General features: G+C 38.1%; 1 protein-coding gene across 2 annotated transcripts in view; it reads right to left on the bottom strand.

Annotated features, from left to right (window-relative positions):
• Positions 1 to 17,356, bottom strand: part of LOC143258489 (VWFA and cache domain-containing protein 1-like) — a 48,628-nt gene extending 31,272 nt beyond the window's left edge. Inside the window, exons 1-6 of one of the 2 annotated variants that reach the window (XM_076517541.1) lie at positions 17,184 to 17,356; positions 16,145 to 16,352; positions 13,643 to 13,784; positions 6,617 to 6,839; positions 728 to 847; positions 56 to 256 (exon numbers count right to left, since the gene is read on the bottom strand). In XM_076517541.1, the coding sequence (XP_076373656.1) occupies positions 56 to 256; positions 728 to 847; positions 6,617 to 6,839; positions 13,643 to 13,714 (616 nt within the window). In that variant the 5' untranslated portion in view covers positions 13,715 to 13,784; positions 16,145 to 16,352; positions 17,184 to 17,356. The remainder of the gene's footprint in view (positions 1 to 55; positions 257 to 727; positions 848 to 6,616; positions 6,840 to 13,642; positions 13,785 to 16,144; positions 16,353 to 17,183) is intronic. The other variant, XM_076517551.1, reaches the window with a different exon arrangement.
• Positions 17,357 to 25,749: the final 8,393 nt, after the last annotated feature.

The following is a 25,749-nucleotide window of genomic DNA, read 5'->3' as shown; positions in this document are numbered from 1 at the left end:
CAAAGTGAATAATTATTTTTAAGAATCATTAACATAAGAGCAGTGATTTTTATACCTGTGCCCAAGTTGTCTAAATAGGGCAAACTCCACTGGGGACTAATATCCTTTGGATATCGAAAAATCTGGACCAACTTTGTCACCACCTCATTGTAGTCCGTAAAAACCAGTAATTCCCCAGATCTTCGTTCCCCAAGTGTTAGATTAATAAAAGTTTGATGAGCAAGAGACTCCAGTAATTCCTTGCTTTTACTGGAAACTGTGAAGCAGGATTTATAGTCAATGAGTTACTCACTTTAATTTGAACGAAAAACAGAATTCATAAATAGAGCACAATACATTCTGGAAACAAAAATGTAAATGAAACCCTAATAGTGGATAGTCTGTAACACATAATAAACCTATTAATATTGGTTGAAAAATTTTGTCATGAGCTTTAGTAATACAACATTTATCTTCAAATGCTGGTTAATTATTTAAAATAAGAAAAATGAGAAATGGGGCACTTCCTGTTTTTTAAACTAAAACTTTTTAAGTTTTAAGTCCCACTACAAGGCATTTTCTAGCATAAACTTTACGTGAAAAAGCCTACAAGTGAAGAAAATTACTGGGACCTAAATCTCGGACCTCTGTTTAACAGTACTAGTGCTCTGAGTTATCCAACAGTAGAAGCTGTTACACATTTTAAATTATAAGTGTTTTACGAGTTGTTACATGTGATCTAACTTACCTTCTCCTACACCACAGGAATAGAAAACAACTTTGTTTCCCATTTCACCATTACGACTTTTAATTAAATATTTTGGGATATCACTGGATTCACCATCAGAAATTAGGAAGATGAAACATTCTAAAAGAGAATGAAAAGAAAAACATTTTGCTATTATACAGACATTGGTAATGATGAAAAGATACGACAATAATTAAAATGCAGTAAAGGGATTAAGATAGTTTTTTTTTTTATGATGAAAACAATGAGTGTAACCAGCTTGTTACAAACCTGATCTTTCAAACTACCTACTATTAACCACACCTACCACCGACATCGCAGTCCTAACCATCATCCATATAAAGAATCTCATTGGAGTTGTTAACAGATGGCTGCCAAAGGGACAGAGACCTGGCATTATACAACCAAGCAGATGACAAATTCTGATTCAGAAAGAAGAGGTCTGACAACCAGGCACCTGGACCAAGGCAATTCAGAATATGACCAACAAATAATCTATGGCCATTTTCCTTACTCGTTTGGGTTGAGAAAAATTTTACGTAGAGGAGTGAACAACGTTTCGACCTTCTTCGGTCATTGTCAGAAGAAGGTCGAAACGTTGTTAACTCCTCTATGTAAATTATTTTCTCAACCCAAATGAGCCATTTTTACATATATATTTTTCTCTACAAGTGGGTTTTCTGTTTCTACATATATATTTTTCTCTATAAGTGGGTTTTCTGTTTTTATATATATTTTTCTCTACAAGTTGGTTTTCTCGACATCACTGATTATGTTTTCCTTACTGTAAAATCTCAGTTAGGGGTGAGAAGAGTCGAACCTTGTTATGCATATTTTATAAATAGTTATTGTATTTTGCTCAATTTCAGGACATATTTTAAGTACACAAATCATTCTTTTATTTTAATTCTGTGTTATTTAACAACAGTTGTCAAAGGGTGTATCTACATTGTGTCTGTAGTTTCATTAAAATGGTTCCATTCTGCATTTTTAACTTTGTTTTCGTATCTTTCTTTGAAATTGTTTTTTGTGTGCGTGTTTAGTTTGGTTTGTTTTGAATTTCACAAAAAGCTACACGACGGCTATCTGCACTAGTCGTCCCTAATTTAGCAGTGTCAGACTAGAAGGAAGACAGCTAGTCATCACCACACCACTTTTAGGCTTCTCTTTTACCAACGAATAGTGGGATTGACCTTCACATTATAACAAACCTACGGCTGAAAGGACGAACATGTTCGGTGTAATGTGGATTCAAATCCTCGAGTTTAGTGCCATAACCTCCTGTCCATGTCAGGGCCCTGCTTCTTTGTGTAGATTATTTTTTGTTTTGTGTGTGTGTAAAAAGTAATTTGGAAAGAAGTTTAATCATTCAGTATATTTTTCTTCACTAAAACTTTAAGTCTGAGTCTCACTGTTGTTGTTAGGCTCGTATATTCTTCATCATATGGTGTAGTTTCCCACATCAGTGTCAAAGAGTATTTGTTCTTCCAAGTGACTATCTTTTGTTATGCGTTTCTTGAATTTTTAAAAGTTTTTCTCATCTGATCAGTGGATTCAAATATCCCAGCTGCTCAATTCATAACAGATAATTCTTGTCACACCTCTTCAAAGTTTGTTTTATTTTTTAATTTATAACCCAGATATCATTATTCCTTGTTTCAACATGCACCAAACCATTAAACCTGATGAAACACCCACTTGTCCCCCAATTTTCACCCTCTTAATCATTTTAATACTTGAAGACAATAAACCTAAAATGACATACTTTTTCGTTGGTTCTTTGACTAATTGGTGATGAAAGCCTTGTTGAACAGCTAAAATTAAAACTTTCTTAAAGAAATGCTTAATATTATATTTGTTTCATAAGTTTATGCAAAGTTTTTCCAGGGTTATCTACTCTAATGTCTTCTAATTTTCAACTGGTTGGGTTTATTTGAATTTTGTGTAAAGCTACATGAGGGCTATCTGTGATAGCTGTCCCTAATTTAGCAGTGTAAGACTAGAGGGAAGGCAGCTAGTTGTCACCACCCACCGCCAACTCGTGGGCTACTCTTTTTACCAATGAATAGTGAGACTGACCATCACATTATAACACCCCCATAGTTGAAAGGACGAGTACGTTTGGAGGGACGGCGATTTGAACTCGTGACCATCAGACTGCAAGTCAACTGCCCTTACCACCTGGTCATACCTGGAAAATTTTTTAACTGACTGCCTAGAGGGAAGGTAGCTAGTAAATGGCACAAACTCTTAAGCTACACCAATAAAAAATGTGGAATATGACAGCTAAGCTAGGACATTAACCACTAGGCTACTGTCTTCACATTCCAGCATCACCTATTTCACTTTATGATAAGGTTGTCTTTGTTAAACAGAGTTATTTCTGTATCTGGGTGTGCTTGCATCTGTTTAAAGAGTTTGCCTAATATGTAATTTATTTTAATTTTACTCTTTAAATGATAGTGAATTCATTATTCAAGGTTAATTTATTATGGCACAGTTCTCAGCATAAATTTAAAGTTCATTTGTAGTAAAATTAAAGTTAATTGTTGGCTTGGAAAAGGCCTGAGATACAAAACTCATAAAAATGTGGTTTATAAATACTCCTTACACTTCCAGCTTCTTATAGTGTATTTTTTATCTTTTGTTTTCGATATGTGTTAAGTAGTTCTTGCTTCAAGTAACCTTTGTTTTCTCAAAGTAAGTACCACCAACCACCATCTGATGTGAACATTGCTTAACATGTTATGTAAAAACAGCATTATCCTTCAATGGTTGTATGGGTGCTATCTATATGTTTTACTGAAAACAACTTGGAAAACGGTTGTGCACGTCACTCTGGATAGATGTCAGTTTAGTCAGGCCACTTAGTTAGTCTGAAACTTATAATTCAACGAGAAACTCTAATCTAGAACTAGTCTTGGCCAACTATATCTCAAAAGATCCGACTACAGCAGATGTCCAATGCAAGTGTTCTGCAAGCTCACACATAATTGGTGTTTTTTGTATTAATAAAGATTCTCTATATACAATGTTCTTCTGTCTGATTGGTCCGTTTCACATCAACTATGTTAAACAAAAGTTTTATAATCAGTTTCTAAAATGGGTTTCCTGTTATTTAGTGAGCTCAGCTAATAGCTCAAGTGTATATATACCTATTTTCATCTGAGCATATTACAATACCACAAGTACAGTAGATATAAAGAGTATTGAACATCAGGTTTCAATCTACCAGTCATTACACCTAACAGAGTAGACATCAGGTTTCTGCCTACCAGTCACTAAAGCTCACAATGTGACATCAGGTTTCAATCTACCAGTTGCTACACCTAACAGTGTGACATCAGGTTTCAATCTACCAGTTGTTACACCTAACAGTGTGACATCAGGTTTCAATCTACCAGTTGCTACACCTAACAGCGTGACATCAGGTTTCAATCTACCAGTTGCTACACCTAACAGCGTGACATCAGGTTTCAATCTACCAGTTGCTACACCTAACAGCGTGACATCAGGTTTCAATCTACCAGTTGCTACACCTAACAGCGTGACATCAGGTTTCAATCTACCAGTTGCTACACCTAACAGCGTGACATCAGGTTTCAATCTACCAGTTGCTACACCTAACAGCGTGACATCAGGTTTCAATCTACCAGTTGCTACACCTAACAGCGTGACATCAGGTTTCAATCTACCAGTTGCTACACCTAACAGCGTGACATCAGGTTTCAATCTACCAGTTGCTACACCTAACAGCGTGACATCAGGTTTCAATCTACCAGTTGCTACACCTAACAGCGTGACATCAGGTTTCAATCTACCAGTTGCTACACCTAACAGCGTGACATCAGGTTTCAATCTACCAGTTGCTACACCTAACAGCGTGACATCAGGTTTCAATCTACCAGTTGCTACACCTAACAGCGTGACATCAGGTTTCAATCTACCAGTTGCTACACCTAACAGCGTGACATCAGGTTTCAATCTACCAGTTGCTACACCTAACAGCGTGACATCAGGTTTCAATCTACTAGTTGCTACACCTAACAGCGTGACATCAGGTTTTAATCTACCAGTTGCTACACCTAACAGTGTGACATCAGGTTTCAATCTACCAGTTGCTACACCTAACAGTGTGACATCAGGTTTCAATCTGCCAGTTGTTATGCCTAACAGTGTGACATAAGGTTTCTGTCTACCAGTCAATATGCCTAACAGTGTGACATCAGGTTTCTGTCTGCCCAATGCCTGACAGTGTGACATCAGGTTTCAATCTACCAGTTGTTACACCTAACAGTGTGACATCAGGTTTCAATCTACCAGTTGTTACACCTAACAGTGTGACATCAGGTTTCAATCTACCAGTTGTTACACCTAACAGTGTGACATAAGGTTTCAATCTACCAGTTGCTACACCTAACAGTGTGACATAAGGTTTCTGTCTACCAGTTGTTATGCCTAACAGTGTGACATAAGGTTTCAATCTACCAGTTGTTACACCTAACAGTGTGACATCAGGTTTCAATCTACCAGTTGTTACACCTAACAGTGTGACATCAGGTTTCAATCTACCAGTTGCTACACCTAACAGTGTGACATCAGGTTTCAATCTACCAGTTGCTACACCTAACAGTGTGACATAAGGTTTCAATCTACCAGTTGCTACACCTAACAGTGTGACATAAGGTTTCTGTCTACCAGTTGTTATGCCTAACAGTGTGACATAAGGTTTCTGTCTACCAGTCAATATGCGTAACAGTGTGACATCAGGTTTCTGTCTAAAAATCAGTATGCCTAACAGTGTGACATCAGGTTTCTGTCTAAAAATCAGTATGCCTAACAGTGTGACAACAAGTTTCTATCTATCTGTCACTAAACCACACAGTGTGACATCAGGTTTCTGTCTGCCAATCAATATGCCTGACAGTGTGACATCAAGTTTCAATCTACCAGTTGTTACACCTAACAGTGTGACATCAGGTTTCAATCTACCAGTTGTTACACCTAACAGTGTGACATCAGGTTTCAATCTACCAGTTGCTACACCTAACAGTGTGACATCAGGTTTCAATCTACCAGTTGCTACACCTAACAGTGTGACATCAGGTTTCAATCTACCAGTTGCTACACCTAACAGTGTGACATCAGGTTTCAATCTACCAGTTGTTATGCCTAACAGTGTGACATAAGGTTTCTGTCTAAAAGTCAGTATGCCTAACAGTGTGACAACAAGTTTCTATCCATCTGTCACTAAACCACACAGTGTGACATCAGGTTTCTGTCTGCCAATCAATATGCCTGACAGTGTGACATCAGGTTTCTATCTACCAGTCAATATGCTTAACAGTGTGACATCAAGTTTCTGTCTGCCAATCAATATGCCTGACAGTGTGACATCATGTTAATAATGTGAACTAATCATTTGTATCATCTCATGCAAATGAAATACACAATAAAATAACAAAGCTAAAAAATAATTGAATACAATAAAAAATGAAACAGAGAGAAATAACAGAACTTGTATTTAATTTTGTTACCTTACCGTTTATTAGTCCAGTGATTTTGATAGAACATCTTGTTTACTAGAGGTAACAATTATTACAACAATACAATTATGTCAACAATAAATCTTACTTCTTGGCTTTAGTTAGATTTTATTCTTTAAACCAATTAAAGATTTATTTTTTATTTGCACTCTGTTACAAAAGTCATAAAATGAAACACCGAGTGTCCAGTTCAATAAATATAACATATTTGACATTATAAGGTTACTTACTCTTAATACAAGGATGCATAATATAGTCCAGTGACAGAATTTCATTTATATTTTTAAACAAGTGTCTCTAATGATTATTTCTCTCACAACAAACAAACACTACTTAATTTTACCTTCTTCTGGCTGACTACAATATGGTTTCAGAAGTTCAAAAGCTTTTCCCACTGCAGAAGTGTAGTTAGTGGAAATTCCAACCTGTCTAATGTTTTCTACGGCATCTTGAAGACACCTACGATTCTGAGGCGTGTTTAGTGCGAGGTTGTCACAGTAACATTCACTACTCCCTTGACAGCCACAGATAGATGACGCGTACTCAGAAAAATGCACGACTCCAACCTATAAAGGAAAGGTAGATTCAAGTTCTGCTAAAAAATGTACACAAGTTATTACACACAACATGAAAATAGTGAAAGAAAAAATTATCCTCACCAACTTCATTCACCATGGTCATTATCACAACACTAACCTTATCAACTGGACTCACCATGGTCTTTTTCACAACACTAACCTTATCAACTGGACACACCGTGGTCTTTCTCACAACACTAACCTTATCAACTGGATTCACCGTGGTCTCTATCACAACACTAACCTCATCAACTGGATTCACCGTGGTCTCTATCACAACACTAACCTCATCAACTGGATTCACCGTGGTCTCCATCACAACACTAACCTTATCAACTGGACTCACCGTGGTCTCCATCACAACACTAACCTTATCAACTGGACTCACCGTGGTCTCCATCACAACACTAACCTTATCAACTGGATTCACTGTGGTCTCCATCACAACACTAACCTTATCAACTGGATTCACTGTGGTCTCTATCACAACACTAACCTTATCAATTGGATTCACTGTGGTCTCTATCACAGCACTAACCTTATCAACTGGACTCACCGTGGTCTCCATCACAACACTAACCTTATCAGCTGGATTCACTGTGGTCACTATCACAACACTAACCTTATCAGCTGGATTCACTGTGGTCTCTATCACAGCACTAACCTTATCAGCTGGACTCACCGTGGTCTCCATCACAACACTAACCTTATCAACTGGATTCACTGTGGTCACTATCACAACACTAACCTTATCAACTGGTTCATTGTGGTCTCTATCACAGCACTAACCTTATCAACTGGATTCACCGTGGTCTCTATCACAACACTAACCTTATCAACTGGACTCACCGTGGTCTCCATCACAACACTAACCTTATCAACTGGACTCACCGTGGTCTCCATCACAACACTAACCTTATCAACTGGACTCACCGTGGTCTCTATCACAACACTAACCTTATCAACTGGACTCACCGTGGTCTCTATCACAACACTAACCTTATCAGCTGGACTCACCGTGGTCTCTATCACAACACTAACCTTATCAGCTGGATTCACCGTAATCTCTATCATTACACTAACCTTATCAGCTGGATTCACTGTGGTCTCTATCACAACACTAACCTTATCAGCTGGATTCACCATGGTCTCTATCACAGCACTAACCTTATCAGCTGGATTCACCGTGGTCTCTATCACAACACTAACCTTATCAACTGGATTCATTGTGGTCTCTATCACAACACTAACCTTATCAACTGGACTCACCGTGGTCTGCATCACAACACTAACCTTGTCAACTGGATTCACTGTGGTCTCTATCACAACACTAACCTTATCAACTGGATTCACTGTGGTCTCTATCACAACACTAACCTTATCAACTGGATTCACTGTGGTCTCTATCACAACACTAACCTTATCAACTGGATTCATTGTGGTCTCTATCATAACACTAACCTTATCAACTAGATTCATTGTGGTCTCTATCACAACACTAACCTTATCAACTGGATTCATTGTGGTCTCCATCACAACACTAACCTTATCAACTGGACTCACCGTGGTCTCCATCACAACACTAACCTTATCAACTAGATTCACTGTGGTCTCTATCACAACACTAACCTTATCAACTGGATTCACTGTGGTCTTTTTCACAACACTAACCTTATCAACTGGACACACCGTGGTCTTTCTCACAACACTAACCTTATCAACTGGATTCACCGTGGTCTCTATCACAACACTAACCTCATCAACTGGATTCACCGTGGTCTCTATCACAACACTAACCTCATCAACTGGATTCACCGTGGTCTCCATCACAACACTAACCTTATCAACTGGACTCACCGTGGTCTCCATCACAACACTAACCTTATCAACTGGACTCACCGTGGTCTCCATCACAACACTAACCTTATCAACTGGATTCACTGTGGTCTCCATCACAACACTAACCTTATCAACTGGATTCACTGTGGTCTCTATCACAACACTAACCTTATCAATTGGATTCACTGTGGTCTCTATCACAACACTAACCTTATCAGCTGGACTCACCGTGGTCTCCATCACAACACTAACCTTATCAACTGGATTCACTGTGGTCACTATCACAACACTAACCTTATCAACTGGATTCATTGTGGTCTCTATCACAACACTAACCTTATCAACTGGATTCACCGTGGTCTCTATCACAACACTAACCTTATCAACTGGACTCACCGTGGTCTCCATCACAACACTAACCTTATCAACTGGACTCACCGTGGTCTCCATCACAACACTAACCTTATCAACTGGACTCACCGTGGTCTCTATCACAACACTAACCTTATCAACTGGACTCACCGTGGTCTCTATCACAACACTAACCTTATCAACTGGATTCACCGTAATCTCTATCATTACACTAACCTTATCAACTGGATTCACTGTGGTCTCTATCACAACACTAACCTTATCAACTGGATTCACCATGGTCTCTATCACAACACTAACCTTATCAACTGGATTCACCGTGGTCTCTATCACAACACTAACCTTATCAACTGGATTCACCGTGGTCTCTATCACAACACTAACCTTATCAACTGGACTCACCGTGGTCTCTATCACAGCACTAACCTTATCAACTGGACTCACCGTGGTCTCTATCACAACACTAACCTTATCAACTGGACTCACCGTGGTCTCTATCACAACACTAACCTTATCAACTGGATTCACCGTAATCTCTATCATTACACTAACCTTATCAACTGGATTCACTGTGGTCTCTATCACAACACTAACCTTATCAACTGGATTCACCATGGTCTCTATCACAACACTAACCTTATCAACTGGATTCACCGTGGTCTCTATCACAACACTAACCTTATCAACTGGATTCATTGTGGTCTCTATCACAACACTAACCTTATCAACTGGACTCACCGTGGTCTCCATCACAACACTAACCTTATCAGCTGGACTCACCGTGGTCTCCATCACAACACTAACCTTATCAACTGGATTCACTGTGGTCTCTATCACAACACTAACCTTATCAACTGGATTCACTGTGGTCTCTATCACAACACTAACCTTATCAACTGGATTCATTGTGGTCTCTATCACAACACTAACCTTATCAACTGGATTCACCGTGGTCTCTATCACAACACTAACCTTATCAACTGGATTCACCGTGGTCTCTATCACAACACTAACCTCATCAACTGGATTCACCGTGGTCTCCATCACAACACTAACCTTATCAACTGGACTAACAGTGGTCTCCATCACAACACTAACCTTATCAACTGGACTCACCGTGGTCTCCATCACAACACTAACCTTATCAACTGGATTCACTGTGGTCTCCATCACAACACTAACCTTATCAACTGGATTCACTGTGGTCTCTATCACAACACTAACCTTATCAATTGGATTCACTGTGGTCTCTATCACAACACTAACCTTATCAACTGGACTCACCGTGGTCTCCATCACAACACTAACCTTATCAACTGGATTCACTGTGGTCACTATCACAACACTAACCTTATCAACTGGATTCATTGTGGTCTCTATCACAACACTAACCTTATCAACTGGATTCACCGTGGTCTCTATCACAACACTAACCTTAACAACTGGACTCACCGTGGTCTCCATCACAACACTAACCTTATCAACTGGACTCACCGTGGTCTCCATCACAACACTAACCTTATCAACTGGACTCACCGTGGTCTCTATCACAACACTAACCTTATCAGCTGGACTCACCGTGGTCTCTATCACAACACTAACCTTATCAGCTGGACTCACCGTGGTCTCTATCACAACACTAACCTTATCAGCTGGATTCACCGTAATCTCATATCATTACACTAACCTTATCAACTGGATTCACTGTGGTCTCTATCACAACACTAACCTTATCAACTGGATTCACCATGGTCTCTATCACAACACTAACCTTATCAACTGGATTCACCGTGGTCTCTATCACAACACTAACCTTATCAACTGGATTCATTGTGGTCTCTATCACAACACTAACCTTATCAACTGGACTCACCGTGGTCTGCATCACAACACTAACCTTGTCAACTGGATTCACTGTGGTCTCTATCACAACACTAACCTTATCAACTGGATTCACTGTGGTCTCTATCACAACACTAACCTTATCAACTGGATTCACTGTGGTCTCTATCACAACACTAACCTTATCAACTGGATTCATTGTGGTCTCTATCATAACACTAACCTTATCAACTAGATTCATTGTGGTCTCTATCACAACACTAACCTTATCAACTGGATTCATTGTGGTCTCCATCACAACACTAACCTTATCAACTGGACTCACCGTGGTCTCCATCACAACACTAACCTTATCAACTAGATTCACTGTGGTCTCTATCACAACACTAACCTTATCAACTGGATTCACTGTGGTCTTTTTCACAACACTAACCTTATCAACTGGACACACCGTGGTCTTTCTCACAACACTAACCTTATCAACTGGACTCACCGTGGTCTCCATCACAACACTAACCTTATCAACTGGATTCACTGTGGTCTCCATCACAACACTAACCTTATCAACTGGATTCACTGTGGTCTCTATCACAACACTAACCTTATCAATTGGATTCACTGTGGTCTCTATCACAACACTAACCTTATCAACTGGACTCACCGTGGTCTCCATCACAACACTAACCTTATCAACTGGATTCACTGTGGTCACTATCACAACACTAACCTTATCAGCTGGATTCATTGTGGTTCTATCACAACACTAACCTTATCAACTGGATTCACCGTGGTCTCTATCACAACACTAACCTTATCAACTGGACTCACCGTGGTCTCCATCACAACACTAACCTTATCAACTGGACTCACCGTGGTCTCCATCACAACACTAACCTTATCAACTGGACTCACCGTGGTCTCTATCACAACACTAACCTTATCAACTGGACTCACCGTGGTCTCTATCACAACACTAACCTTATCAACTGGACTCACCGTGGTCTCTATCACAACACTAACCTTATCAACTGGATTCACCGTAATCTCTATCATTACACTAACCTTATCAACTGGATTCACTGTGGTCTCTATCACAACACTAACCTTATCAACTGGATTCACCATGGTCTCTATCACAACACTAACCTTATCAACTGGATTCACCGTGGTCTCTATCACAGCACTAACCTTATCAGCTGGATTCATTGTGGTCTCTATCACAACACTAACCTTATCAACTGGACTCACCGTGGTCTGCATCACAACACTAACCTTGTCAACTGGATTCACTGTGGTCTCTATCACAACACTAACCTTATCAACTGGATTCACTGTGGTCTCTATCACAACACTAACCTTATCAACTGGATTCACTGTGGTCTCTATCACAACACTAACCTTATCAACTGGATTCATTGTGGTCTCTATCATAACACTAACCTTATCAACTAGATTCATTGTGGTCTCTATCACAACACTAACCTTATCAACTGGATTCATTGTGGTCTCCATCACAACACTAACCTTATCAACTGGACTCACCGTGGTCTCCATCACAACACTAACCTTATCAACTAGATTCACTGTGGTCTCTATCACAACACTAACCTTATCAACTGGATTCACTGTGGTCTCTATCACAACACTAACCTTATCAACTGGACTCACCATGGTCTCTATCACAACACTAACCTTATCAACTGGATTCACCGTGGTCTCTATCACAACACTAACCTTATCAACTGGATTTACTGTGGTTTCTATCACAACACTAACCTTATCAACTGGACTCACCATGGTCTCTATAAAACTAAAACCATCCTCTATATTTAATATTTGTTTTTCTTCTGTACTTTAACTTCTTTGCTATAACATATATTTAAGCAAAGAAAACGAACAAACATACAGTTTTAAGTCTTAAGACTTTGAGCAAAGTGTGGATTTGTGAAACGTTTCTCGTTCTATATCTTCTCAAGTGATTTACAAGTTGTCTGTTATTAACAAGTGTCAATTTGGAAGTTGGCCATAAAATCAGCAATTGCTTTACCCCATTCACAACTAGTTTGTCCACGTATTGCATCAAATGAAGTCACTTTACGTTTTCTCTCTTTGGATACTCAGTGTGCAGAACATGACTAAATATACTAGACAGGACGGGTCCGGCATGACCAAGCGCGTTAATGCGTGCGACTCGTAATTCGAGGGTCGCGGGTTCGCATCCCGCTCGCACTAAACATGCTCGCTCTTTCAGCTGTGGGGGCGTTATAAAGTGACGGTCAATCGCACTATTCTTTGGTAAAAGAGTAGCCCAAGAGTTGGCGGTGGGTGGTGATGACTAGCTGCCTTCCCTCTAGTCTTACACTGCTAAATTAGGGACGGTTAGCGCAGATAGCCCTCAAGTAGCTTTGTGCAAAATTAAAAAAAAACAAGAAACAAAACAAACTATACAGGAAAACGAATTTATTTTGGAAAATACGAAATGGATCTCATAAATATTTACTGAGATTAATCTGATTTTTTTCTTATTGACTCACACGTTGTTAAGGCCCAGGTAATCAATACAGTCAATGGCCACATGCTATTTAATCCACAAACTGGTTAGAGAAGCATATGTGATAAGACATATAGAATCCAACACTAATGTTAGGCTTAATAACTGTGCTAAAGGTATGGGAATTAACATGTTTGTAACACAAGTATCAGCTATCGAATCCAGAAAATTTCGCCATAATACTCACCTTATCTTTTGGATTTAACAACTCTAACAGAGATGTGGCCACACGTTTTGCAAGATACAAAACGTTCGTCATTGATCGTGATCGATCTAGAAGAATAATTACACTCTTTCCAGCAGTCGAAGCAGCTTGTCTGAACCAGGACCTGTAACAGAAAACATCGAACGAATTTTGTATGAGATAAAGACGCTTAATTTCTTCAAATGAAACAGGCATGGCCAGGTGGTTAAGGCGTTCGACTTACAATCCGAGGGTCGAGAATTCGAACCTCCATCACGCCAAACATGCTCGCCCTTTCAGCCGTGGGGGCGATAACATGTGTCGATCAGCTAGTCATCACCACCCACCGCCAACTCTTGGGCTACTCTTTTACCAACGACTAGTAGGATTGACCGTCACATTATAACACCCCCACGGCTGAAAGGGCAAGCATGTTTGGCGCGACGGGGATGCGAACCTGCGACCCTCAGATTACGAGTCGCACGCCTTAACACGCTAGGCCATGCCGGGCCCTCTCGTCTTACACTGCCAAATTAGGGATAGCTAGCACAGATAGCCCTCGTGTAGCTTTGTGCGAAATTCAAAACAAACAAATAATCAGTTGAGACAAATAGATTTATTTCACCGAAACACTAACGTGTAATGAACGTTTTCTTCTATAACAACTAAGTAATGGTTTTCATAAGACTTAAAGAAAGTTTCAAAGGAAAATTATGAATTGAACAAAATTGGTTTCTTATGATATCGTCTTTCGTGTTAATCATACTACAATGAAACTCTTGCTTATATGATACAGGAAAAGCATTTTTATTACGCGATGTGCAATCTCAGAGTTCGCGAAATGTTTATCCTGTGTGCACGTAGATTCACAGTGAGGGTCACGACTTTCCCATTTCCCGTCACGGAGAGCTTTATTTTTCTCCATCTTCACGGCGCAGATATGACGTCATAAACACGTCACACGCGGTTCTAATGAACGGAAATTGGCTAGACATATTAAAGAAAACGTTGATAGTCTTACGCTTTTAACAGGTAAAAAACACTAGAATTTCACACCCCTTATTTTTTACGTGATTTACCGAACTCCCCTTTTTTTTCTCAGATGTAAAGTAACCCAACTCCTGCGAACGTTATAAACACTGTAAATAATGGCAGATACGATTGACAACAGTTAAAAGACTACAGGAGGTGTTCCGATACTTTAACTGTGACATTACTAAAAACACATACAAGACATTATCTTAATTAGAACAGCTGTAGTGTAGAAAAAGAGTCCACAGCTAAAACAATCTATGTAACCTCCACCCCATTAAAACCACACAATATTCACTCATAACTGGTAAGTGTTTTCACTATATTTGCATTTTAATTGTTCGTGACAATTCAGGAAAGCAGTGAACAGGTTTCATGTGTCAAGTTTGTTTGTTTTTTAAATTTCGCACAAAGCTACTCGAGGGCTACCTGCGCTAGCCGTTCCTAATTTAGCAGTGTAAGACTAGAGGGAAGTCATCACCACCCACCACCAACTCTTGGGCTACTCTTTTACCAACGAATAGTAGGATTGACCGTCACATTATTACGCTCCCACGGCTGAAAAGGTGAACATGTTTGGTGCGACGTAGATGCGAACCCGCGACCCTCAGAGTACGAGTCGCACGCCTTAATCCACCTGGCCATGCCGGGCCCATATGTTAAGTAAGCTAAGAAATTCTGACACAGAATAATGAAAAGATAACACAGTTGATTGGTTGTTGGAAACTTTCTTAAACTAATCAACTTCAATCGATATTGCTTTGAACCTAACTTCATAGAACTCAAAATAAACAGTATAATAATTCAAGAAGATAGAATCGCCTGATCATTCATGCATCACAATGTTTGTGAATGATATTGTGATGTTTAATCATCCAAATCCTTGAACTGTAAGACTTAACAGTGAATTCATAAGTTCTGTAAGAGTTAGAAGAAGAAGCCACAGTTATTTGAATTGTAATAATTAATTATTTATGTCACTGTAAAAGCTTTATGCAACAGCTAACTTTCGTTTTAGTTTGTTTGTAGTTAATAACAAAGCTATACAATAGGGTGTCTGGGCGCTGCTCACCGTGGGTATCGAAGCCCGGCTTCTAGCAGTGTAGACGTGCAGACATAGTGCTGTGTTACTTAGAGGTAAGATAATACAACTAAAAAAAATAAAGAAATCATTCACCTACGAAACAAAAGACCAGACCAAAACAGAATTAAACGTACATATAATCGAGGTTTGTACGAAACAAAAGACCAGACCTAAACAGAATTAAACGTACATATAATCAAGGTTTGTACAAAACAAAAGACCAGACCTACACGTAATTATACGTACATATAATCAAGGTTTGTTTTCCATTCAAAGACTCGTGCGATTCTTGCATCTAATTACCCGATAAGTAACCACCATTGGTATTCACAAGTTTATTGTAAGTACAAGTATATTTAAATTTACAGAAACAAGATACGTATACACACCGGGTTCTTGGATCGTGGTTCTTTTGTCTTCTAACAGCAGGGTAAATGGTAAGAAAGCCATTTTGTCTGCCCAGTATTGCCACAATATTAGGTTATGTGTTTTTTTCCAATTATATTCGGCTGTACGAATGACATTGATTGTAACGTGCCGGAAAGTTGACACATATTTCTCGTTTGGTGCTTGGATTTCGCAAGCTGTATGTCGAACCTGTAATTTAAAGAAACAATTTTTCTTTTTAAAAATATGTGACGTTCACTAGCGGATTCGGGGTTGGGGGGATTTCACCCCTTTTCATAATTTTGCACCCTTTCACTCTCTGAAAATGTGCCCCTTCTAACATTAAATAACTTCAATAAGATATTTTAATTACTGTGTTTCCTAGCTAGAGGCTAATAACTTATAATATCATAGTTAAATCTGATGCATGAGCTGGCTACACCAATATAAATTATGTATGCTGAAATTATATGGCACCCATCCAGGTGATCTAACCCACCCTTTTCCAGTTTTCTAAATCTGGTACTGGTAACATCGTAAGTGAATGCTAAATGTTCTAAGTTCTTTACAACTTATGGAAAAACAGGCCATACTATCACTTCTGGTACCACAAATATGTATGGCGTGTGTGTAGCATCCAACAAACTATTGTACACGTCATTCATCCACTCACTGAAATCAAGAACGAAGTTCAGTGATGTCAAGAAAACCCACTTTTAGATAAATATATATATGTAAAAACGGCTCGTTTGGGTAAATAAATAATATAAAATTATATATTCAAACATCTAACACCGCCCTCTACATTCCGACACTCAGTTACACAACCCCTTTCAAACATGTGGTCAGCTTTCGGTCAGTTACCTCTTTCTTTCTTTGTGAACATGACGATGACCGAAGAAGGTCGAAACGTTGTTCGCTCCTCTACGTAAAATATTTTCTCATCCCAAACGAGCCGTTTCTACATGTATAAGAATGAATTTCCCTCTGTTCTAAAACAAATTATGTCAATTAACATTTGAAAAGCATTAAAAAACGTACGTATAATTGGAAAAATGTATCCCATTCTACATCACCCCTCTCCAGAGATGTGCACGACTTCCAGGGGTTGTCGGTTCTAGAAAAACCTTCAAACTCCTTTTGAACTACATCTCTCAGTCTCATGACAGCTTCTTCAGCGCCACCTAACATCTTCTTAAGAGACTGTTCAAACTGGATATTCAAAAGAAATATGAACAAAAATGTTAAATGAAGAAATTTTAAAATAATAATAAAATTTTATTTTTCAAAACTTATATTTATTTTATTAACAATTTATTAACGCTGCACAAAAGTGATTTGTTTGTCGACAAATCGGCTCCTCTCAAACACGTAAATTATGTCTTTCAAATTAATCTGTAATTATTGGTGGATTTTTAGTGGGTGTTAGTGGCTAATCCACCTACTTTTCTTACTCATTAAAACACAAGAGCTAAAAACAGGATTCTAAGAACAAATGAACTTTCCAAATATTACTTTAATTTCTAAACTATATCTGCATCCGAGCTATGGACAAACATCTTGTGATAGTTACGTGGCTGCCAATAGATACAACGTCTCTTCCAGAAAATTAATGCGCCGAAATGAAACCCTGAATACACGAAAGTGCACATACCAAAAGTCATCTAGTGTATGATGATCCAATTTATATCAACTGATACAGCTGTTGGAATTTTGTGTTATATTTCTAAATCACAGATATCAAGTACGTTAACTGAACAGAGTTCCATGAGAAGAAAATAATGTAAGAAAAAGGAAGTCGCCACAACTTGTTTGTATGTTTTTGAATTTCGCACAAAGCTACACGAGGGCTATCTGCGCTAGCCGTCCTTAATTTAACAGTGTAAGACAGGAAAGGTAGCTAGTTATCACCATCCACCGCCAACTCTTGGGCTACTCTTTTACCAACGAATAGTGGGATTGACCGTAACATTATAACACCCTCACGGCTTAACAGACCAGCATGTTTGGTGTGACGCGGATTCAAACCCGCGACCCTCAGATTACAAGTCGAGTGCCTTAACGAAAGCTTGAAGGGAGTCACCAATTGCCCGACTGACTTAAAAACAACTACACTGATAATGATAGTTAATATAATTTATGTTTAAAGAAATAAGACTTTTGTGGTGGATAGGGGGCACTGAATTTATACGTCATTCAACATTGGTATTCTTCTTTTAACAAAGGTTCGTTTCAAATGAAACATCTGAACTGATAGTTATTAAGTTTAAATAAATATCAAGAAACGTGGGTTCCTCAAGCGATAACAAAAACAAATTCAGTTAGTTGGCACTTCAAATGTTAAGATTCATGTGAAACAGTAGTTAATACAGTCGGAAAATATCCAATATAATATAATGTGACTATATGTATTTTATAAATAGTATAGTGACTATTATATCACCAACGTTAATTTTTATAACGTCAAAAAAACTAACACTGATCACTGACAATATGATCAAAAGTGGCTTCAATACAACAAGTTTAGTGATACTTTTGAAAGTATACTCTGAAGACCTGAAATACCAAAGTTATGGATATTGTATACAAGTCTAAAAAATGTTGCTATTTATATTTTGGGAGATTTCAACATTATTCCTGGGATCCAAAGACAGCAATGACCCAACAGTCTCATTAGAGACGACAATATACCCAACAGTCTTATCGGAGTCAAAAATGTATCCAACAGTCTCATTAGAGACAACAATGTATCCAATAGTCTATTCAGGGACAACAATGTATCCAATAGTCTATTCAAAGACAAAAATGTATCCAACAGTCTCATCAGAGACAACACTGAATCCAACGGTCTTATCGGAGACAGCAATGTACCCAAATGTATCCAACAGTTTCATCGAAGACAACAATGTATCCAACGGTCTTATCGAAGACAGCAATGTACCCAACAGTCTAAAAAGAGACAACAATGTACCCAACAGTCTAATAAGAGACAACAATGTACCCAACAGTATAATAAGAGACAACAATGTACCCAACAGTCTAATAAGAGACAACAATGTATCCAACAGTCTCATCAGAGACAACAATGAACCCAAATATATCCAACAGTTTCATCAAAGACAACAATGTATCCAACAGTCTCATCAGAGACAACAATGAATCCAACGGTCTTATGGGAGACAGCAATGTATCCAATAGTCTTATCAGAGACAAAAATTTACCCAAATGTATCCAACAGTCTCATCAGAGACAACAATGACCTCAAGTGTATCCAACAGTTTCATCAGAGACAACAAAGTATCCAACTGTCTTATCGAAGACAGCAATGTACCCAACATTCTAATAAGAGACAACAATGTACCCAACAGTCTAATAAGGGACAACAATGAACCCAACAGTCTAATAAGAGAAAAAAATGTACCAAACAGTTTCATCAGAGACAACAATGAACCCAAATGTATATAACAGTTTCATCAAAGACAACAATGTATCCAACAGTCTCATCAGAGACAACAATGTATCCAACAGTCTCATCAGAGACATCAATGAAACCAAATGTATCCAACAGTTTCATCAGAGACTACAATGTATCCAACAGTTTCAACAGACACAACAATGAATCCAACGGTCTTATCGGAGACTGCAATGTACCCAACAGTCTCATAAGAAACAAAAATGTACCCATATGTATCCAACAGTCTCATTGGCGACAACAATGAACTCAAATGTATGCAACAGTTTCATAAGATACAACAATGTATCCAACAATCTCATTAGAAACAACATTGTGTCCAACAGTCACATAAGAGACAACAATGTATCCAACAATCTCATTAGAAACAACAATGTAAACAACAGTCACATAAGAGACAACAATGTATCCCAAAATCTAATTAGAAACAACAATGTATTCAACAGTCACATAAGAGACAACAATGAATCAATTAGTCTATTCAGAGACAACAATGTAATCAACGGTCTTATCGGACACAGCAATGTACCCAACAGTCTAATAAGAGACAACAATGTATCCAACAGTCTCATCAGAGACAACAATGTACCCAAAAGTCTAATCAGAGACAACAATGTATCCAACAGTCTCATCAGAGACAACAATGAACGCAAATTTATCCAACAGTTTCTTCAGAGACAACAATGTACCCAACAGTCTCATCAGAGACAACAATAAATCCAACGGTCTTATCGGAGACTGCAATCTACCGAACAGTCTCATCAGAGACAAAAATGTACCTATATGTATTCAACAGTCTCATCAGCTACAACAATGAACTCAAGTGTATCCAACAGTTTCATAAGAGACAACAATGTATTCAACGGTCTTATCGAAGTCAGCAATGTACCCAACAGCCTAATAGGAAACAACAATGTATCCAACGATCTCAGTAGAAACAACAATGTATCGAACAGTCACATAAGAGACAACAATGTATCCAACAATCTCGTTAGAAACAACAATGTATCCAAGAGTCACATAAGAAACAACAATGTATCCAATAACGTTATATGCAAAAACGGCTCGTTTGGGCTGAGAAAACACTTTATAAATAAAATTATATATTCAAACATCTAATACCGCCCTCTACATTTCGACACACAGTTACACAACCCCTTTCAAACATGTGGTCAGCTTCCGGTCAGTTACCTCTTTCCTTGTGAATGTATCCAATAGTCTATTCAGAGACAACAATGTAATCAACGGTCTCATCGGAGACAGAAAAGTACCCAACAGTTTAATAAGAGACAACAATGTATCCAACAGCCTCATAAAAGACAACAATGTACCCAATAGTCTCATCAGAGACAACATTGAACCCAAATTTATCCAACACTTTCATCAAGGACAACAATGTATCCCACAGTCTTATTAGAGACAACAATGTATCTAACAGTCTCATTAGAGACAACAATGTATCCAACAGTCTCATCAGGGACAACAATGAACCCAAATGTATTCAACAGTTTCATCAGAGACAACAATGTATCCAACTGTCTTATCTAAGACAGCAATGTACCCAACAGTCTAATAAGAGACAACAACGTACTCAACAGTCTAATAAGGGACAATAATGTACCGAACAGTCTAATAAGAGACAACAATGTCTCCAACAGTCTCATCAGAGACAACAATGAACCCAAATGTATCCAACAGTCTCATCAGAGACAACAATGAATCCAACGGTTTTATCGGAGACAGCAATGTACCCAACAGTCTCATAAGAGACAAAAATTTACCCAAATGTATCAAACAGTTTCATCAAAGACAACAATGTATCCACCAGTCGCATCAGAGAGAACAATGTATCAAATAGTCTATTCAGAGACAACAATGTAATCAACGGTCTTCTCGGAGACAGCAATGTATCCAACAGTCTAATATGAAACAACAATGTATCCAACAGTCTCATCAGAGACAACAATGAACTCACGTGTATCCAACAGTTTCATAAGAGAGAACAATGTATTCAACGGTATTATCTAAGACAGCAATGTACCCAAAAGACTAATAAGAGACAACAATGTATCCAACAATTTCATTAGAAACAACATTGTATCCAACAGTCACAGAAGAGACAACAATGTATCCAACAATCTCATTAGAAACAACAATGTATCTAACAGTCACGTACGAGGCAACAATGTATCCAATAGTCTATTCAGAGACAACAGTGTAATCAACGGTCTTATCGGACCAGCAATGTACCCAACAGTCTAATAAGAGACAACAATGTATCCAACAGTCTCATCAGAGACAACAATAAAACCAAATGTATCCAACAGTTTCATCAGAGACAACAATGTATCCAACGGTCTTATCGAAAACAGCAATGTACCCAACAGCCTAATAAGAGACAACAATGTACCCAACAGTCTAATAAGAGACAACAATGTATCGAACAATCTCATCAGAGACAACAATCTATCAAACAGTCTCATCAGAGACAACAATCTATCAAACAGTCTCATCAGAGACAACAATGAATCCAAATGTATCCAACAGTTTCATCAGAGACAACAATCTATCCAACAGTCTCATCAGAGTCATAATGAAACCAACGGTTTTCTCGGAGACAGCAATGTATCCAACAGTCTCATCAGAGACAACAATGTATCCAACAGTCTAATAAGAGACGACAATGTATCCAAACATATCCAACAGTCTCATCACAGACAACAATGAAGCCAAATGTATCCAACAGTTTCATCAAGGACAACAATGTATCCAAAAGTCTTATTAGAGACAACAATGTATCCAATAGTCTCATTAGAGAGAAAAATGTATCCAACAGTCTCATCAGAGACAACAAGGAATCCAACTGTCTTATCGCAGACTGCAAACTACCCAACAGTCTCATCAAATACAACAATGTACCGAAATTAATCCAACAGTCTCATCAGAGACAACATGAACCCAAATGTATCCAACAGTTTCATCAAGGACAACTATGTACCCAACAGACTAATAAGAGACAACAATGTATCCAACAATCTCATTAGAAAGAACATTGTATCCAACAGTCACATAAAAGACAACAATGTATCCAACAATCTCATTAGAAACAACAATGTATCTAACAGTCACATAAGAGACAACAATGTATCCAAGAATCTCATTAAAAACAACAAGGTATCCAACAATCTCATTAGAAAGGACAATGTACCCAACAGTCTAATAAGGGACAACAATGTACCCAACAGTCTCATCAGAGAAAAAAATGAACCCAAATGTATCCAACAGTTTCATCAAAGACAACAATGTATCCAAGAATCTCATTAGAAACAAGAATGTATCCAACAATCTCATTAGAAAGGACAATGTATCCAACAGTCTAATAATAGACAAGAATGTGTTCAACAGTCTTAACAGAGTCAACAATGTATCCAATAGTCTATTCAGAGACAACAATGTACCAAACAGTCTCATTAGAGACAACAATGTACCCAACAGTCTCATCTGAGACAACAATGAACCCAAATTTATCCAAAGGTTTCATCAGAGACAACAATGTATGCAACGGTCTTATCGAACACAGCAATGTACCCAAAAGTCTAATTAGAGACAACAATGTATCCAACAACCTCATTATAAACAACAATGTATCCAATAGTCTATTCAGAGAGAATAATGTATTCAACAGTCTCATCAAAGACAACAATGTATCTAATAGTCTATTCAGAGACAACAATTAACCCAAATGTATCCAACAGTTTCATCAGAGACAACAATGTATCCAACGGTCTTATGGAAGACAATAATGTACCCAACAGCCTAATAAGAGACAACAATGTATCCAACGGTCTTATCGAAGACAGCAATGTACCCAACAGTCTAATAAGAGACAACAATGTATCCAACATTCTCATTAGAAAGAACAATGTGTCCAACAGTCACATAAGAGACAACAATAAACCCAAATGTATCCAACAGTTTCATCAGAGAAAATAAAGTATCCAACTGTCTTATCGAAGACAGCAATGTACCCAACATTCTAATAAGAGACAACAATGTACCCAACAGTCTAATAAGGGACAACAATGAACCCAACAGTCTAATAAGAGAAAAAAATGTATCAAACAGTTTCATCAGAGACAACAATGAACCCAAATGTATCCAACAGTTTCATCAAAGACAACAATGTATCCAACAGTCTTATCAGAGACAACAATGTATCCAACAGTCTCATCAGAGACATCAATGAAACCAAATGTATCCAACAGTTTCATCAGAGACTACAATGTATCCAACAGTTTCAACAGACACAACAATGAATCCATCGGTCTTATCGGAGACTGCAATGTACCCAACAGTCTCATAAGAGACAAAAATGTACCCATATGTATCCAACAGTCTCATTGGCGACAACAATGAACTCAAGTGTATGCAACAGTTTCATAAGATACAACAATGTATCCAACAATCTCATTAGAAACAACAATGTAAACAACAGTCACATAAGAGACAACAATGTTTCCCAAAATCTAATTAGAAACAACAATGTATTCAACAGTCACATAAGAGACAACAATGAATCAATTAGTCTATTCAGAGACAACAATGTAATCAACGGTCTTATCGGAGACAGCAATGTACCCAACAGTCTAATAAGAGACAACAATGTATCCAACAGTCTCATCAGAGACAACAATGTACCCAACAGTCTAATCAGAGACAACAATGTATCCAACAGTCTCATCAGAGACAACAATGAACGCAAATTTATCCAACAGTTTCTTCAGAGACAACAATGTACCCAACAGTCTCATCAGAGACAACAATAAATCCAACGGTCTTATCGGAGACTGCAATCTACCGAACAGTCTCATCAGAGACAAAAATGTACCTATATGTATTCAACAGTCTCATCAGCGACAACAATGAACTCAAGTGTATCCAACAGTTTCATAAGAGACAACAATGTATTCAACGGTCTTATCGAAGTCAGCAATGTACCCAACAGCCTAATAGGAAACAACAATGTATCCAACGATCTCAGTAGAAACAACAATGTATCCAACAGTCACATAAAAGACAACAATGTATCCAACAATCTCGTTAGAAACAACAATGTATCCAAGAGTCACATAAGAAACAACAATGTATCCAATAATGTTATATGCAAAAACGGCTCGTTTGGGCTGAGAAAACACTTTATAAATAAAATTATATATTCAAACATCTAATACCGCCCTCTACATTTCGACACACAGTTACACAACCCCTTTCAAACATGTGGTCAGCTTCAGAGTCAGTTACCTCTTTCTTTGTGAATGTATCCAATAGTCTATTCAGAGACAACAATGTAATCAACGGTCTCATCGGAGACAGAAAAGTACCCAACAGTTTAATAAGAGACAACAATGTATCCAACAGCCTCATAAAAGACAACAATGTACCCAATAGTCTCATCAGAGACAACATTGAACCCAAATTTATCCAACAGTTTCATCAAGGACAACAATGTATCCCACAGTCTTATTAGAGACAACAATGTATCTAACAGTCTCATTAGAGACAACAATGTATCCAACAGTCTCATCAGAGACAACAATGAACCCAAATGTATTCAACAGTTTCATCAGAGACAACAATGTATCCAACAGCCTCATAAAAGACAGCAATGTACCCAACAGTCTAATAAGAGACAACAATGTATCCAATAGTCTATTTAGAGAGAATAATGTATTCAACAGTCTCATAAGAGACAACAATGTATCCAATAGTCTATTCAGAGACAACAATGAACCCAAATTTATCCAACAGTCTCATCAGAGACAACAATGTATCCAACGGTCTTATCGAAGACAGCAATGTACCCAACAGCCTAATAAGAGACAACAATGTATCCAACGGTCTTATCGAAGACACCAATGTACCCAACAGTCTAATAAGAGACAACAATGTATCCAACGGTCCTATCGAGGACAGCAATGTACCCAACAGCCTAATAAGAGACAACAATGTGTCCAACAATCTCAATAGAAACAACAATGTATCCAGCAGTCACATAAGAGACAACAATGTATCAAATAGTCTATTCAGAGACAACAATGTAATCAACGGTCTTTTCGGGGACAGCAATGTACCCAA

This window comes from Tachypleus tridentatus, chromosome 1 (assembly GCF_004210375.1).
Source record: "Tachypleus tridentatus isolate NWPU-2018 chromosome 1, ASM421037v1, whole genome shotgun sequence".
In the NCBI taxonomy this organism is placed as follows: domain Eukaryota; kingdom Metazoa; phylum Arthropoda; class Merostomata; order Xiphosura; family Limulidae; genus Tachypleus; species Tachypleus tridentatus.
This window is presented reverse-complemented; position numbering and strand designations above follow the sequence as displayed.